At 41.2% G+C, this 12,935-nt stretch overlaps 1 protein-coding gene across 1 annotated transcript; it reads right to left on the bottom strand.

The window, feature by feature from the left end:
- Positions 1-2,924: 2,924 nt before the first annotated feature.
- On the bottom strand, positions 2,925-9,580 carry MCTS1 (MCTS1 re-initiation and release factor). The gene is made up of 6 exons (XM_072877262.1): positions 9,418-9,580; positions 8,469-8,621; positions 7,650-7,747; positions 6,399-6,532; positions 5,281-5,348; positions 2,925-3,148 (listed from the first exon to the last, which is right to left on the bottom strand). The coding sequence occupies exons 1-6, from the start codon at positions 9,426-9,428 to the stop codon at positions 3,067-3,069; spliced, it is 546 nt and encodes a 181-aa protein (XP_072733363.1). The 5' UTR covers positions 9,429-9,580; the 3' UTR covers positions 2,925-3,066.
- Positions 9,581-12,935: the final 3,355 nt, after the last annotated feature.

Here is a 12,935-nt window from a genome sequence, read left to right as displayed (position 1 = left end):
CAGTCTTGAAGACTAACTTTAAGCTATTTCCTTTATACTAAACTACACAATAGCTTGAGCTATGCTGTTAATGCAGCGCCTATCGCTCTATGTACAGCCTCCTAACCCAGTAAGGAATTAGCAGGAAGCAAGCTGACAAGAGCTGTTAGGAAGTTGCAGCAGAGTAAGTGACCTTTGGACTGCTGTTTTTAAGCAGACAAAAGAAAGAGATAACTATATTTGAATAAGTATTAACATGGTGAGGTAAGCCTGCTAGCTGTTAGCTTATTTAAAATTTCACTTCGTATATAAGCGTATTAGAAAAAAGCATAAATACATTTTCACTTTTGTTAGTGGTGCTAATAGCGTTTACAAGCAAGAAGTTGGTTAACTGTCAATACAAATGTAGTGTAGATATATTTACAGATATTTTTAACACCAAGATGCAGAAAGAGCAACACATGCTTGCACTCCCAACCTTTGAATATTACGCAGAACAGGTTACATGCACAACAAAGCAATATGCAGAACTCCCCAATACTGGGTTGGGGGGGGAGGGGGGTAGATTTGGTTTTGTTGTTGGTTTTGTTTTTTGGGTTTTTTTTTTTTTTGTTTTTGGTTGTTTTTTTGTTTTTTTTTTTTTACAATTGAGTGCCCTTGAAGTCAGTTTTATCCAAGTTACCAGATCACACTCCCTTCCAGTCACAGGAAGTGGGAATAAACAGCACTTCAATATTCACTCCATTTAGAATTCACTGACGTGAATGTTTCCAGACTTAAGGAAGGTACTACATCTACCTGCTACATCTAGGACTATCACAGGCTCTGTTGGTACTATAATATCCATAAAAGACCCGAGAAGACAGTATGCTATCTCACCTTTAACAGACCATTTGTAATACCTCATCCTATCCTGAGCTGCAAGGGGGCAGGTAGGAAAGTGAAACAGCTGCTTCAGAGCTGGTGAGGATATCCACATCTTTTTTGTTTTAAGCGTCAGGTCCTTCATTTTTGACAAGAATGGTGAGACAACTGCTCAGACCCCCAAGCAAGCTACCACAGCTCAGCTGTTTCAGAAGGCACACCTTGTCTCACCTTTTGCACATTCTCCTCCTCCGTGTCAGTCAGAGCTCAGCTGACATCGCAAGACAAACATGTACGTGGTTGCTGACAAAACCTAGATAAAACTCAAGTTTAGTATTTTTGACAATGTTTTGCTAAATTGGTATACAAATTTACTTAAGCATGAGTTAACTTTTATATTCTTACAGAATCATTTTTAAAAGATTAGGTCCACAGTTGGGAATGCTCTGACAGAGGCAGAGAAAGAAAGTAAAATTTTGATTTCAGTGGTGTTTCTGATATTAAGAAGAGTTCTGACCCCGCTGCAACAACAGCGGTCATAGAGCAAGTCAAGGAAAAAGAATGGGAGTTAATTCAAACCAGAACAGATCTCATTTATCACAGATTTGAGAGGTACCATAACAGAACAGGAGGAAACAAGGTGGAAGAGGAAAAAGCAAGCCACAGAACTCAAGACTAGCTTGTTGTATGCAAAAAAGAACCACTGAAGCACAAACTGATTCCCCATAGCACTAACAAGAAATTAGTACATTTATAGCAGAGTCTAAGATGCATAAAGATGTCCGTTAGCATTCTGAAAGGAAGGTCTGAGGTTTGACGAAACTTTTTTCTGCAACACTGCTGTCGAATAATCACCTTAATTTTTGTCTTCCTGCGTTAATAAATAGTTTCAGATTTACCCTGTCATTTTCAGAAGTACTATCTTGTAAATAATTTTACAAGAGAAATTTCAAAGTAGCACATTCTAGGTAAAACATTCCATCTCCCATGTCTTAATTTGACTTTAGAATCGGAAGAACACCTCTGCCACTATCTTCTGTAAAGGTCCCAGAGTGAGGAAACCAAACACACAGAACAGCACCAAGACAAGGCACTTGCATACAAAATTATGGTCTGCCATTATAAAATACAAGTGTTAGAACAGAGACTTGAAATATTAATAAATGCTTCCAGAGACAGAGTTATGAGTGGTAGACCTTAAAGTTTCCTTAGTTTATTACACGATTCCATGGCACAGGCTGTTTTCCATAGGTATAGCTTTGGGTATGCAGTCGCTGAACAGAGTTGGATTATCCAGACAAATACACAGTGCTCTTTAACCCGTTCTGTAGATGTACATACATGTGGCAGTGTGCACAAGCTGAGATCTCTTTTGAAGTTCCACCTGAAGAAGCTGCTCCTGGCTACACTGATAACCATGTTTTGCTATCATGCCTTTGCTAAACAGTGATTTTGTTTCTGCTCCTAAAATAAGAAGGCAAACAGGGAGTAGAGCATCAGGCACCAAGTTGGCACACACTCCATTTGGAGTATGCCCACCATTACTATAAACTCCACTATAAGGAGAGCAATATCAAACAGTGTCGGCAGGTAGAAATTTGAACATATATATATTCTTCAGGTATGAACTAGCATAAAAGAATTTCTAGTCCACATACCAGTGGAAGTTCATAAATCCTATACAGATAAATGCATATTAAAAAGAGAAAATCCTTACGTAAAATACTGAAGTTAATGCTGTTAATAAATTAAGTTAAAAAATAAATGTCAAAAAAACTGATTTCTCCACATTCAAGAAACAGGTAGACTAACCAGATGTTAATCAGAAGAAAAAATCTGAAATGTTTCAGAGGTTTTATAAACCATATTAATTACATTTCACATACGCTTTATATTACTCTTAGAAGACCATAAAAATGTAAACATTTCTTGGCTTTTTCCTCCTTTTTGTTTAAAATAGTCTACTCACAGTCCATGCAGGATCTTTCCATCAGGTATCTTCAGTTACTGAAGACTTGGGTTAAGACAAAACAAAAAAACTGTAATAAAAAGAAATCTAGAAAACTATTGTAGCCTAACAGTACTTTCGCATTCACTTGATTTATTTAGCATAGCCACAGAACAAAATAATTTGTACATTCAGTCACATTAAAAACAAGGAATTACAAAGCAGTCCACATTTAATCTAAGTGCATTCCTTTGGAGTAACACAGTTCCTTTGCTTCACTTGTATGTCTTCATATGCCAAAGGCCATCGTTTAAATAGTGGATGTTTTCGATACCAATCCCTTTGTTGACCTTCTCACTGTAGAAGGAGGAAAAAGGTACAGAAGTATTAGCTAGGTTAAATATTAGAGCAGTACAAAATACAATATTTAAGGTAGAAAATGCAACATTTGTCAGCTGGAAGGGGAGAAGCTATCATCCACAGTCATAATCTTCAATAGCAGGTAGACAAGAAACAAGGTTTGTTATTACATGTACCCACATTGCTGAATGATAAGAGGCTAATATTTGCCTTCCACAATATTTTTAACTACTTCTTTGTGGGAGGCAGTTCTTCAGACAACACTTCTGCTACTTTTCTTAATTTTAGCATTTCTCTATCAAAGTAGCACAGCAGTTGTGACTCTCCCCCTCCTAGCACAGGAGGTGGTGTAACATGGCTGGAATGTGGGATTTGACTAGTTCTGGTTCCCAGTGTGCCACTGACACTATCAAATGCAGGTGAGCTGCTCACTGCTAGTTGCAGAACATCTACCCATTTAAAAAAGAATTATAAATGCTAAATTTATGTGCCAAGGACTTGCAGCATGTTACACACATACTATCCTTCCATATCTTTTGAGACATGTCATCTCTTAAAAATGATTGTTTTGTGTGTCTGCGTTGTATTTGTGTTCATCTTTTTGCCAGTACATTATTCCATGGAAAAATCTAGTCTTGTCACAATAAACAAGACAAATCTCATCATTCTAGGACTGAGAACAAGTTTCATTCCCCTGGAGAATATAATTTACTGTATTTACACCAAGTGTTACATTACTTATACAACTTGTCCAAAGGTAATCAGGAAGGAAAATACTGCTATGTTAATTGCATTAACACGTCGTGTATCATAATCACACCAAGTGACTGAAATCATACCATTTCACAATTTTCTCATTTAAACAATATCACACAAAAAAGCATGCTAATGGGCTGCATAGATCAGTATCATTTCATTTTCCTCTCCAGTTCATGTTGCTTCTCACAGGAACAGGATACTCAGCTGCAAGGCTGCTGAATTTGAAGTTCAGATTAGGAATACAGATAATCTTGGTTTGCAGTGATCACAGAAGATGACTGCAGATGTAGGACTGGGACAAAAGCAGCTATTCTTTCCACCTACTCTTGGAGTCTTTCAAAGGCACTACAAAGAATCCTGAGGAATATAATTCTTCAACAGCTACAGCAGGTCCAAATCCAGGTTGCTGCAGTGCCACTCTACCCTGTCCTCTTTAACACATTCCCACCTCTCTCCCTTGTGCTACCATTACAACTTAGCAACCACGACTTAGGAACCCAGTACAGAAGATGATCCTGCTGAGAATTATCCCCACAAGAAAAAGTGACTTGTTTTCATCAAAATCAGCTTCCTCACCCACACAAGTGCTAGACAGGGCTGGAACTAAATGCAGCCCAAACCTGTTGGGTGCACCTTACATCCTGCCGCAAGACATTGTAGACCTTAAAATGACAAAGTGGTTTAACTACTTACAATTTAGCACTATCTGAATGCTAAGAACAACTAACATCCATTTCCATTTTCTGTCTCTTCCTTCTCAGATAGTTTTCAGTTGACGTTTATCCCCTGAACAGACCTCCTCATTTCACAAGAAGCTCAGCTAAGCTAGTAAGTACATCAAGCAGGAATGCTGCATGTGGGTACAAGGTAAAGAAAAAGAGAAGGCCACAGAGGAAAGCCCAGCTGGTCAACCAAGTACCAGCAGGACTTTAGTCTCTGTTGTCCCTGCAGACAAAAAACACTTCAATGTTTTCAACCCCCTCAAATCCAAATTACATCTCTTGCCCAGCCCGGGTAGTAAGTACTCTATAGAAGTATTTCTTTGTTCAGCAAGATCTTTGAGTATGATCAAAGAGCAAGAAATACTAACATTCAGTGGTAGTACTAATGTTGTGCGTCTTAAAATCCATATTCACATGAAAAGAACTATTTTGATTCCATTTGGTAAACAAATAAGTAGGGAAGATATTCCCTGCCTCCTCTTCTTTCCCTGAATATTAATCCACAAAATGAAATCTTAAAAAATTCTGTACTTGAATGACATAAGCTGCACCAGTGATGCAGTAACCTTGACAGTGGTGCTTATATTCCAAACTAACATAGCAATAATGACGTGGGACAGGTTATATTTCAATTTTAAAAACACTTACATGTCCTCAGCTGACATCTTCATTACTCCCACACATAATGCATGTTGTTTTCCCTCTGCCATTATTGCCTACAAGTTACCACTAAGGAAAACAGATTTTTTTAAAAACTATTTCAGAAAAGTAAAAGCAATATGAGGAAACGAATTTCCAAAAGGTTTCAAAATCACATGTTGAACTTTTACCCTTTTAGTAATTCTAGAGCTCTAGCTCTTAAAGATAAGCAAAACAATGCACTGCATTTAACTGAATCACAGTGAGTAGAACAAAGCATGCATTTATGAACTTTGAACAGCAATTACAGAAAAAGATCTCCCAGCACTACACTCCATTTCTTCCTTTGTGCCTAACACTGAGAGATGATAGTCTCACCCTTTCAGGAACAAAACTGTACATGTTTGTGGGGCCATTTTTGATTCCAAGGTACAGGAGAATTAAGACACAAATCAAAAAACCAGAAGTACTGAAATCGGACGTGTCCTTTCAAAGCTTAGCGACACGTGACACTAACTGCTGATCTTTCCCTACAGCATCTAACTAACAACAAAAGCAGTACAGCCTGGTATTATTAATGCTGTATTTGCTCAGGGTTCCTTTCTCAGCAATACAATAAGCAGGAGTGAATTAGCATACTTTCCTCATTTTACATATGCTAATTTCATCAGACACATAGAGCAAATCCTGACTACAGCAAAGCTCTTCCTAAACATCTTTCCAAATTCCCTAGGAACAGGAGCAAATTCTTCTATAACTGAAGGAGATAAAAGATTGATTAAGGAGGCAGGGGACAAATTACACTGTACCTCATCTATTTTTACAGTTCTGCATAAAGTCACAAAGGAGCTCGACTTATCAATTACATTAATGGAACAGCATCCCACCCAACAGCACAGCAGGAATAGTTATTTGGTTTGGAACATTACAGTAAGTAAAAAAAATTAAGCACAATTTTAACCTTACCAAATAACATCTGAACCTCTGCAGCTCTTTTCAGATTACTAGTTATTCCATGAAATACCATTAAAATCCAAAATAATTCAGATTATGATCAGGTGAGAACACAAGAACAGAAATTTAATTCATCTGACAGCAAGCAGTAAATCATAGTTAAAGAAGGATACAACAACAGTATCAACGGCAGCAGGGTAAAGTTTTGCTCCAGGAGACGTCAGGCCAGGGCACATTATATTAGCTCCACTTAGTACAAATTTAATGGCGCCTTTATCAACCTGCTGATGTGGTAGAATAAATGGGTCTAGGAGGGGAAAGATACAGCATTACAATTAATACAGTAAGATGACAACATGAATAACTCATTATCAAGTCAGTTTAGACGGAGCAATTAGATACATAGTATGCTGCAAGGGTAGGAAGTTTGATAAACAATTATCAGAGCTCCTGCTGGGCTGTACTGTCCCAAAAGGACACAAGTACTGTTCTCCCAGACCACATCTTTTACCTGAAAACCAAAGGATAATCCAACACTAGGCCTATGCCTCCTGCATGCTCATATACTCTTATACCCATATACTGAGTAACAATTTTAACAAGTTCCCCCAATGAAAACAATCACACAAGTGCCCACATACTAAGAGGTCTTAAAACCAAGGGGTCTTAAATCCATCAAATTACATGTATAACCTCTTACATGAAAAAGAAACAGTTTGATGTTAACAGGACAAAAAAGGCAAAGATGGACGAAATTCATGAAGGTTGTCAGCTCTCCAAGCCATCCTTCAAGTGCACACACCTTCCTGAAGTATTTCAAATATTAAGATTTCACTGAATAACATCTTAGGGACAACTATGCTCATCCAAATCAGAGTAACACAATCAAGCAGAACAGTGAGAACAGCAAGAAAAATAATGCAAGAGAGTAAATTGTAGAAAGTAAAAAGCATGCAGCATAAATTCTTACAAGAGACAAGCATGCACTACATCATTAAATTAATTATTAAAGAATATTTTTGTAGTAAGAACCTACAAGTACTTGGAAGGAAGCAAAAAGGGTTTAAAGAAAGACTTGAAAGAACAAAGATAGGGACTAACAACAGGAAATTTAGATCTCTGCCCTAGGGAAACATCTCTCAAGATTTTTTGCAGAGCTTTGCACAATTTAATTCTTAGAAATCAAAGTTTAGATTGCTTAACATATCGCATTACAATAATTATGGGGGAAGCAATCCATATAGGCACCTGAAATAGCAAAGCAATAAGTTACAGCTGAGAAGGTATACTATATCTTTAAGATCTACTCTGGAATGTATATATGCATGTAAGTAGCAAGTTCTTTTTAATTCAGTTCTACAGAAGTCCTGTGGAATCATGCGCTCACCCCTCTCTCCCCACCACTACCTCCTCAGGAAACTTACATTTGTGAAGCAACCTTAGCGTCGGGTAAAAAATCCCTTCTCTTTGTCTGAAGAACAGCAACTCCCCATTCACAGTAAGGATTTCTATATGTTCATGACTGCAAGATTTAAAAAAAAAAAAATTCAAATAGCTACTTAACCCTTTTATAGTTTAAATTAAGTATTTCACTTCACAGAGTCTGGTTTTATCTTGGCACCTGAGAATTACGACAATTAGCAATAAAATGTAAAACTATTATCTTATTTTATGGCTTGTTCTTCAACACTGGCCTCCTGCACAATTTCTTCCCCTTTAAAAAAAAAAAAAGAACAAAAAGAAAAAATCTACAGACACCCAGCTGTTCACAAACTGCACTTCTTTGGTTTTTTTTAAAATGCAATACAAACAGTGGACAAGGAGAAGGCATCAGCAAAAATATACTACCCTCTATTTAAAAAGAATAAAATAATCCAGATAATATATAGAAGCCCACAAATAGTAAAAAAATCCTACTGGAAGCTATCTAAACAAGTTTGAGCTTCCATATCCATAAAGCTGAATGCTTCCCTTCAACAACAGGCTGATCCCTGGAGCGTCCCCAAATATGTTGCACATTCACTACTAGGCAGCATTTTTGTTTTCCTCAAATATCCTTCATGCCTTCAAGAGCACGATGAGCACATGCAAACTTTCTGGTGTGGCCATAACATGGACTATTATCTATTAAGAAATGAGAGCTGCTTTTCAAAAACACTAGGTTCATCTACTATACAAAATAAACATATAAAGGAAGCAATCCTATCACGTTGGAAGCAAAGGTTAAGAGAAAAGAAACTTACCATCTTACTATTTTGACTGGGTCTTTCTTTGGCATAATTTGGTTTAGCCATGGTTCAATAACAGGAAACTGGTCTATCAGCTGATTCTTAATACCTTTAATAACTGAAGTCTTCAGCTGGATGCAGTTTGATACATTCTCCTTTTCATCAAATCTGTCAAGTGAGTTAAAGTATTTCAGAAATGCACAACCTGCTGCCCTAAAGATGCCGTATCTCAGCAGAGTTCTTCAGAAATGTTTATAAAGTCTCTGTAACACCTTAGCAGTACCACATCTGTCCAACTCTCAAATCTAGGATTTCATGAGGCTTAAATTTGTCCCCTGGGAACACTGGGCTGGGGGAAGGCAGGGGGGTTCCCACTGACAGGCCATCTTTGTCCCTAAACTTGGCATACATCCGTGAAACATGTTTCTGCTCTCACAGATACACCTTGGCACACAGCGTTATTTCATCTACTTGTAGAGTAGGCTTTGCTGGCAACACCAACAGCGCTGTTCAGATGTCTTTATAAGAGTGCTTCACCTTTACCACAGACGCATGAACTGCGCTTTGTACTACCCCAAAGTTCAGACAACTTAATGACTCAGCTTACTTTTTAGGTTTTTTCTTTTAGCAAGCAAATGCCCCAACAGCCCAGGCCAGCGCGCCCGAAGGCAAAGCTGACGGCTGCGGGGCAGCGCTGCCCCGCGGGCTGAGGGCGAGCCCTGCGCCCCGAAGAGGCCGCGGGGGCTGGCGGGGAGCGGGGCCGGCCACTCCCGCGCTGCCCTGGCCCCAGCCCCCGAGCAGAGCCCGGCCGTGCCGGTCCCGCGGGCGCAGCGCTGAGCCCGGGCCGGCAGGGCCGAGCCCCGGGGCAGAGGGGGCACTGGGCCGGCCCCGGCCCCCCTTCCCGCACCCTCGCGCCTCCCCCGAGCGCCGGCCTGGCGGGGGCGGCGGGCCCGGCCTCACTCACTTCTTGAACATCCTGGGGACGGTGGGCGCCGGGCGGGCGAGTGCCTGGGGCCGGGCGTGGGGCCGGCGGGCGGCGGCGCGGGCACCCACAGCCTCCGCGCTCCCTCACACGAGGCTCCCGGCCCACCCCTCCGCGCCAGCCGGAAGCGCCGCGCGCTTTACGGCCTGTCGCGCCGCTCCATAACAACGGAACGCGCGCAGCGTCACCGGGGCGGGCGGGGACTACAACTCCCAGGGGGAGGCGCGGTACCCCAGCGCATGCGCACGACCGGCGCGCAGCGCCCCGGGGCAGGGCGGCGGCTGAGCCGGGTCCTCCCCGTCCCCGTCCCCGTCCCCGTCGTTCCGGTGAGAGCCGCCACGCCCCGCTCCCCGGTACGGCTCTTCGGCGGCTTGCCTGCCGCCTTTCGGTCCTTCTTATCGCTCCCCTCTGAACCCCTCCGCTGTGATCCCGTATCGCCACTCTCATGCTCCCGACCCCGAACAGCGCGGCTTCGTTCTAGGCGACAACGCTGCCAGGAAGGACAAACTCCAGCTTTAAAACCGGTCATTTCTTAAAAATCAGCACACCCGTTTGAAGTATTCACTCTGAGGAAAGACGCTTCGCCTGTAGTTTTCTAAGGCGTACGTGATAACCCGCGTTTGTCAGAACGCGCGTACAGACACGGCGTGGGTGAGAAGTTACCTCGCTTCCAGACCTTTGGCGTGCTCCTCTGCCAAACCGCCGCACAAGGGCGGCTTTATTAGGCTTTCACAAGAGCTAGGTGCCTGTTACTTGCAGACACGGCACTGTTTTCCCAGGTAATATATCACTTTCCATTAAAATAAATCCTTCAAAAGAAAATCAGAGTGCTAACAACTACTAACATCGTTTAAATGCAAAGTACGTTCAACAGGAAAAAAAGGCAGCCACCTTCAAATTAGCAGAGCAGAAGCTATCCTCCCCCCCATTTCAGAACGGGACACGAGATCCGGTCTACAGCACTCTGAAAAAAGGTGCGTTTCTTGTCAAACAGCAGATGCTGGAGCCAGCCAGGGAATCGGTCAGCGGTGACGGTGCCGCGTCCTTCAACGTGGAGAAGGAGCAGAAGAAACCTGGCTTCCAGTGAAGATCTCAACTGCCAGAGAGATGGGTTCTGATGAAGATAACAATACTACATAGTGTTTATTAGAATCAAATTAGGTTTTGCTTGGTGATGGCTGCAGTAATTGTGAATATTAATAGAAAAATGTAGATAGAGGGAATTTACCGTACTGCTTTTTAACTCTTTGAAGAACAGACATGCATCTTTTTGTTCTTTAGGCAGGTAGCTGCCATAGAAGCATACATACAGGTGACCGGCCGATTTCTTTTTAGAGTAATGGAAATGTCGCCACTGGCATAAAGGGGAATAGGGAGAGGACATAAAAGACCAGGTCATCATTTATGCCAACTACCAAGTTCTTTTTTCCATACAAACCAAATTAATCAGCCTTGATACTGTAACAACTAATTAAAACCTACTACGAAAGAGTTGTATCAGTCATACAAAGTAAAATCAAGCCTTTATACATGGTATCATTTATTCAAATAATGAAATACAGAGTCAGGAACACACTAGTACTTTTAAAAGGATAGGAATGAACTATGGCATTATATAAATAGTCAGGCATTTAACTCATGAACACCACCTCCACCTACTTTGTAGCATCACTAAAAATACTAAGCTATAATCAAGAATTCAATTTTAACTAAAACACAGCGACATTGCTCATGCCCAGATTAGAAAGTGAGAACAGGAGTTTATCATGCTGACAAACTATTCCGTACATTCTTTGTGCTCCTGAGAATAATTTATATTAAATAATACTTTGCCAAGTAAACAATCCTTGCAGGTGTGCTCACATTTTTAAACACTGTAGTGAAAAATTCATCATACTCCCACCTCGCATGTTAGAAACATAAGGTAAACTTTTACCCTCAATGACCCCTGATAAATACAGTACATCTCACTGAAACTATCCGAACCACTGGTTTTATGCTAGCCTAAAACAGCAAGATTCGTTCCTAATTTTCAAAAATGGCTTTTTGTCAACAGGAAGCTCTTATCTCCATTCTTCTGCGACCTAAAAGCACCTGGACCACTGGCTCCCTTCAGGGCTGAGCTAACCTTGAGCCTGGTCTCAACATCTCCAACGTTTCTTCCAAATGCTTTTTGTTGGTGTAGCTGCAAAGACTTCAAGGCCAGATAACTGCTTGCCTGATACAAATTTGCTTGTACAAAGGGTTTTTGATTAAGGCTCTGAGCACCTAGACTGGAATTTTGTAATAGAGCTCTGATTGTTATTGTTCAGCCTCACCACCAAAAAGCTGGAGACCTTTGCTCTGGTTGCAGTGTCACTTTTAAGTAACGCAATTTTAAAAGCATGGTACCTGGGTAAGACTGACAAAGCAAGCAGCACATCCAGCAAATGGCTTTACAACCCCTCCAGCTCTGAGAGAAAGCACCCTTCAGGATCATATGCTAAATAGAAAGGATTTAGAATCTCTCCCCCATATGTTTCAGTGGGAAAAGGGCAAAATCCATTGCACCTGGCTTCCTCCTGGGTCCCCAGCACTTCACCTCGCCTTCACCCGCTCTCCCACGTATCCCAGGCCATGAGTGGTCAGGAGCTGCGTACTCTGACTGCTGGGACACAGTCACGGACTCTTTCCCGCCTGAATGACTGCATGGAGAGGATAACCCTCCTGCTTCTCCAGCAAAAGGGACACTTACTCATGTCTCCTCTTTTATAAATCTAATCGGTTTCACAAATCAAGAATCCGTAGAAATTTAAGATCTCTTACATCTCTACGCCTCTTACCTAATTTGGCTTAAGTGAACACGACAGTTACTGGGAACAGAGGAAAACTTGACAGCATAATCACGTAAGGTTTTTTTACTTAGCAAAGCTGTTTATTCCTGTTACATCTGACTTGGAATGTAACTTATTAGTGCTTGGGAACTATACAACCTGTTCTAAAGCCAGTCAAAAACAGACTGAAGCTTTGTTTGGTTTTTTTCAATCTGGAAAAAGTAGTTTTCTACACATCACTAGCATTAGGTTTCAGGCCTCAGGAGCTGTCTGGCAGTTACTCAGACAGAAAACACGCTCCAGAAAAACCTCAGTAAAATTACATTCATATCTCTCTGAACCATAGTTTCTGTCAAGACAAGTTAGCGTATCTTTTTCTATCAAACACAGAACTGCCAACAGCCTCCCTCCGAGGAGCCCTGCTGTCAGGAGGGCAGGTGTAAGCTCTCAGCTGAAGCCCTTGGAGAATCTCTTCTGGAACAAAAGCGTATCGCTTGTTCGGTTACTTTTTCTGCAGCTATTTCTCAGCAGTGATTGAATCCTAATGGCGCTCTTGGAGAGTTCACGTTTCCTTTGGTAACAGATACACCAGCATCAAAAAAGAGCCGCTAAAGGTCCAAGGTTTCTATTTTTGCTTCCAAACGTTTAAAAAAAACCAAAAAAACAAAACAACCTCAGGCCTTAGCC

Source organism: Ciconia boyciana, chromosome 12 (genome assembly GCF_034638445.1).
Source record: "Ciconia boyciana chromosome 12, ASM3463844v1, whole genome shotgun sequence".
Lineage (NCBI taxonomy): Eukaryota > Metazoa > Chordata > Aves > Ciconiiformes > Ciconiidae > Ciconia > Ciconia boyciana.
The sequence above is the reverse complement of the archived record's forward strand: the minus strand, read 5'-3'. Positions and strand labels throughout refer to the sequence as shown.

What these genes read in the sequence shown, in the direction of transcription:
- MCTS1 (XM_072877262.1), bottom strand. An exon ending in GCTAAGGTTGCTTCACAAAT is followed by an intron (nt 6,533 to 7,649) that starts GTAAGTTTCCTG and finishes TTCCCCTCCTAG; the next exon opens with ACCCATTTATTCTACCACAT. An exon ending in CTGCCGTTGATACTGTTGTT is followed by an intron (nt 5,349 to 6,398) that starts GTATCCTTCTTT and finishes GGTAACTTGTAG; the next exon opens with GCAATAATGGCAGAGGGAAA.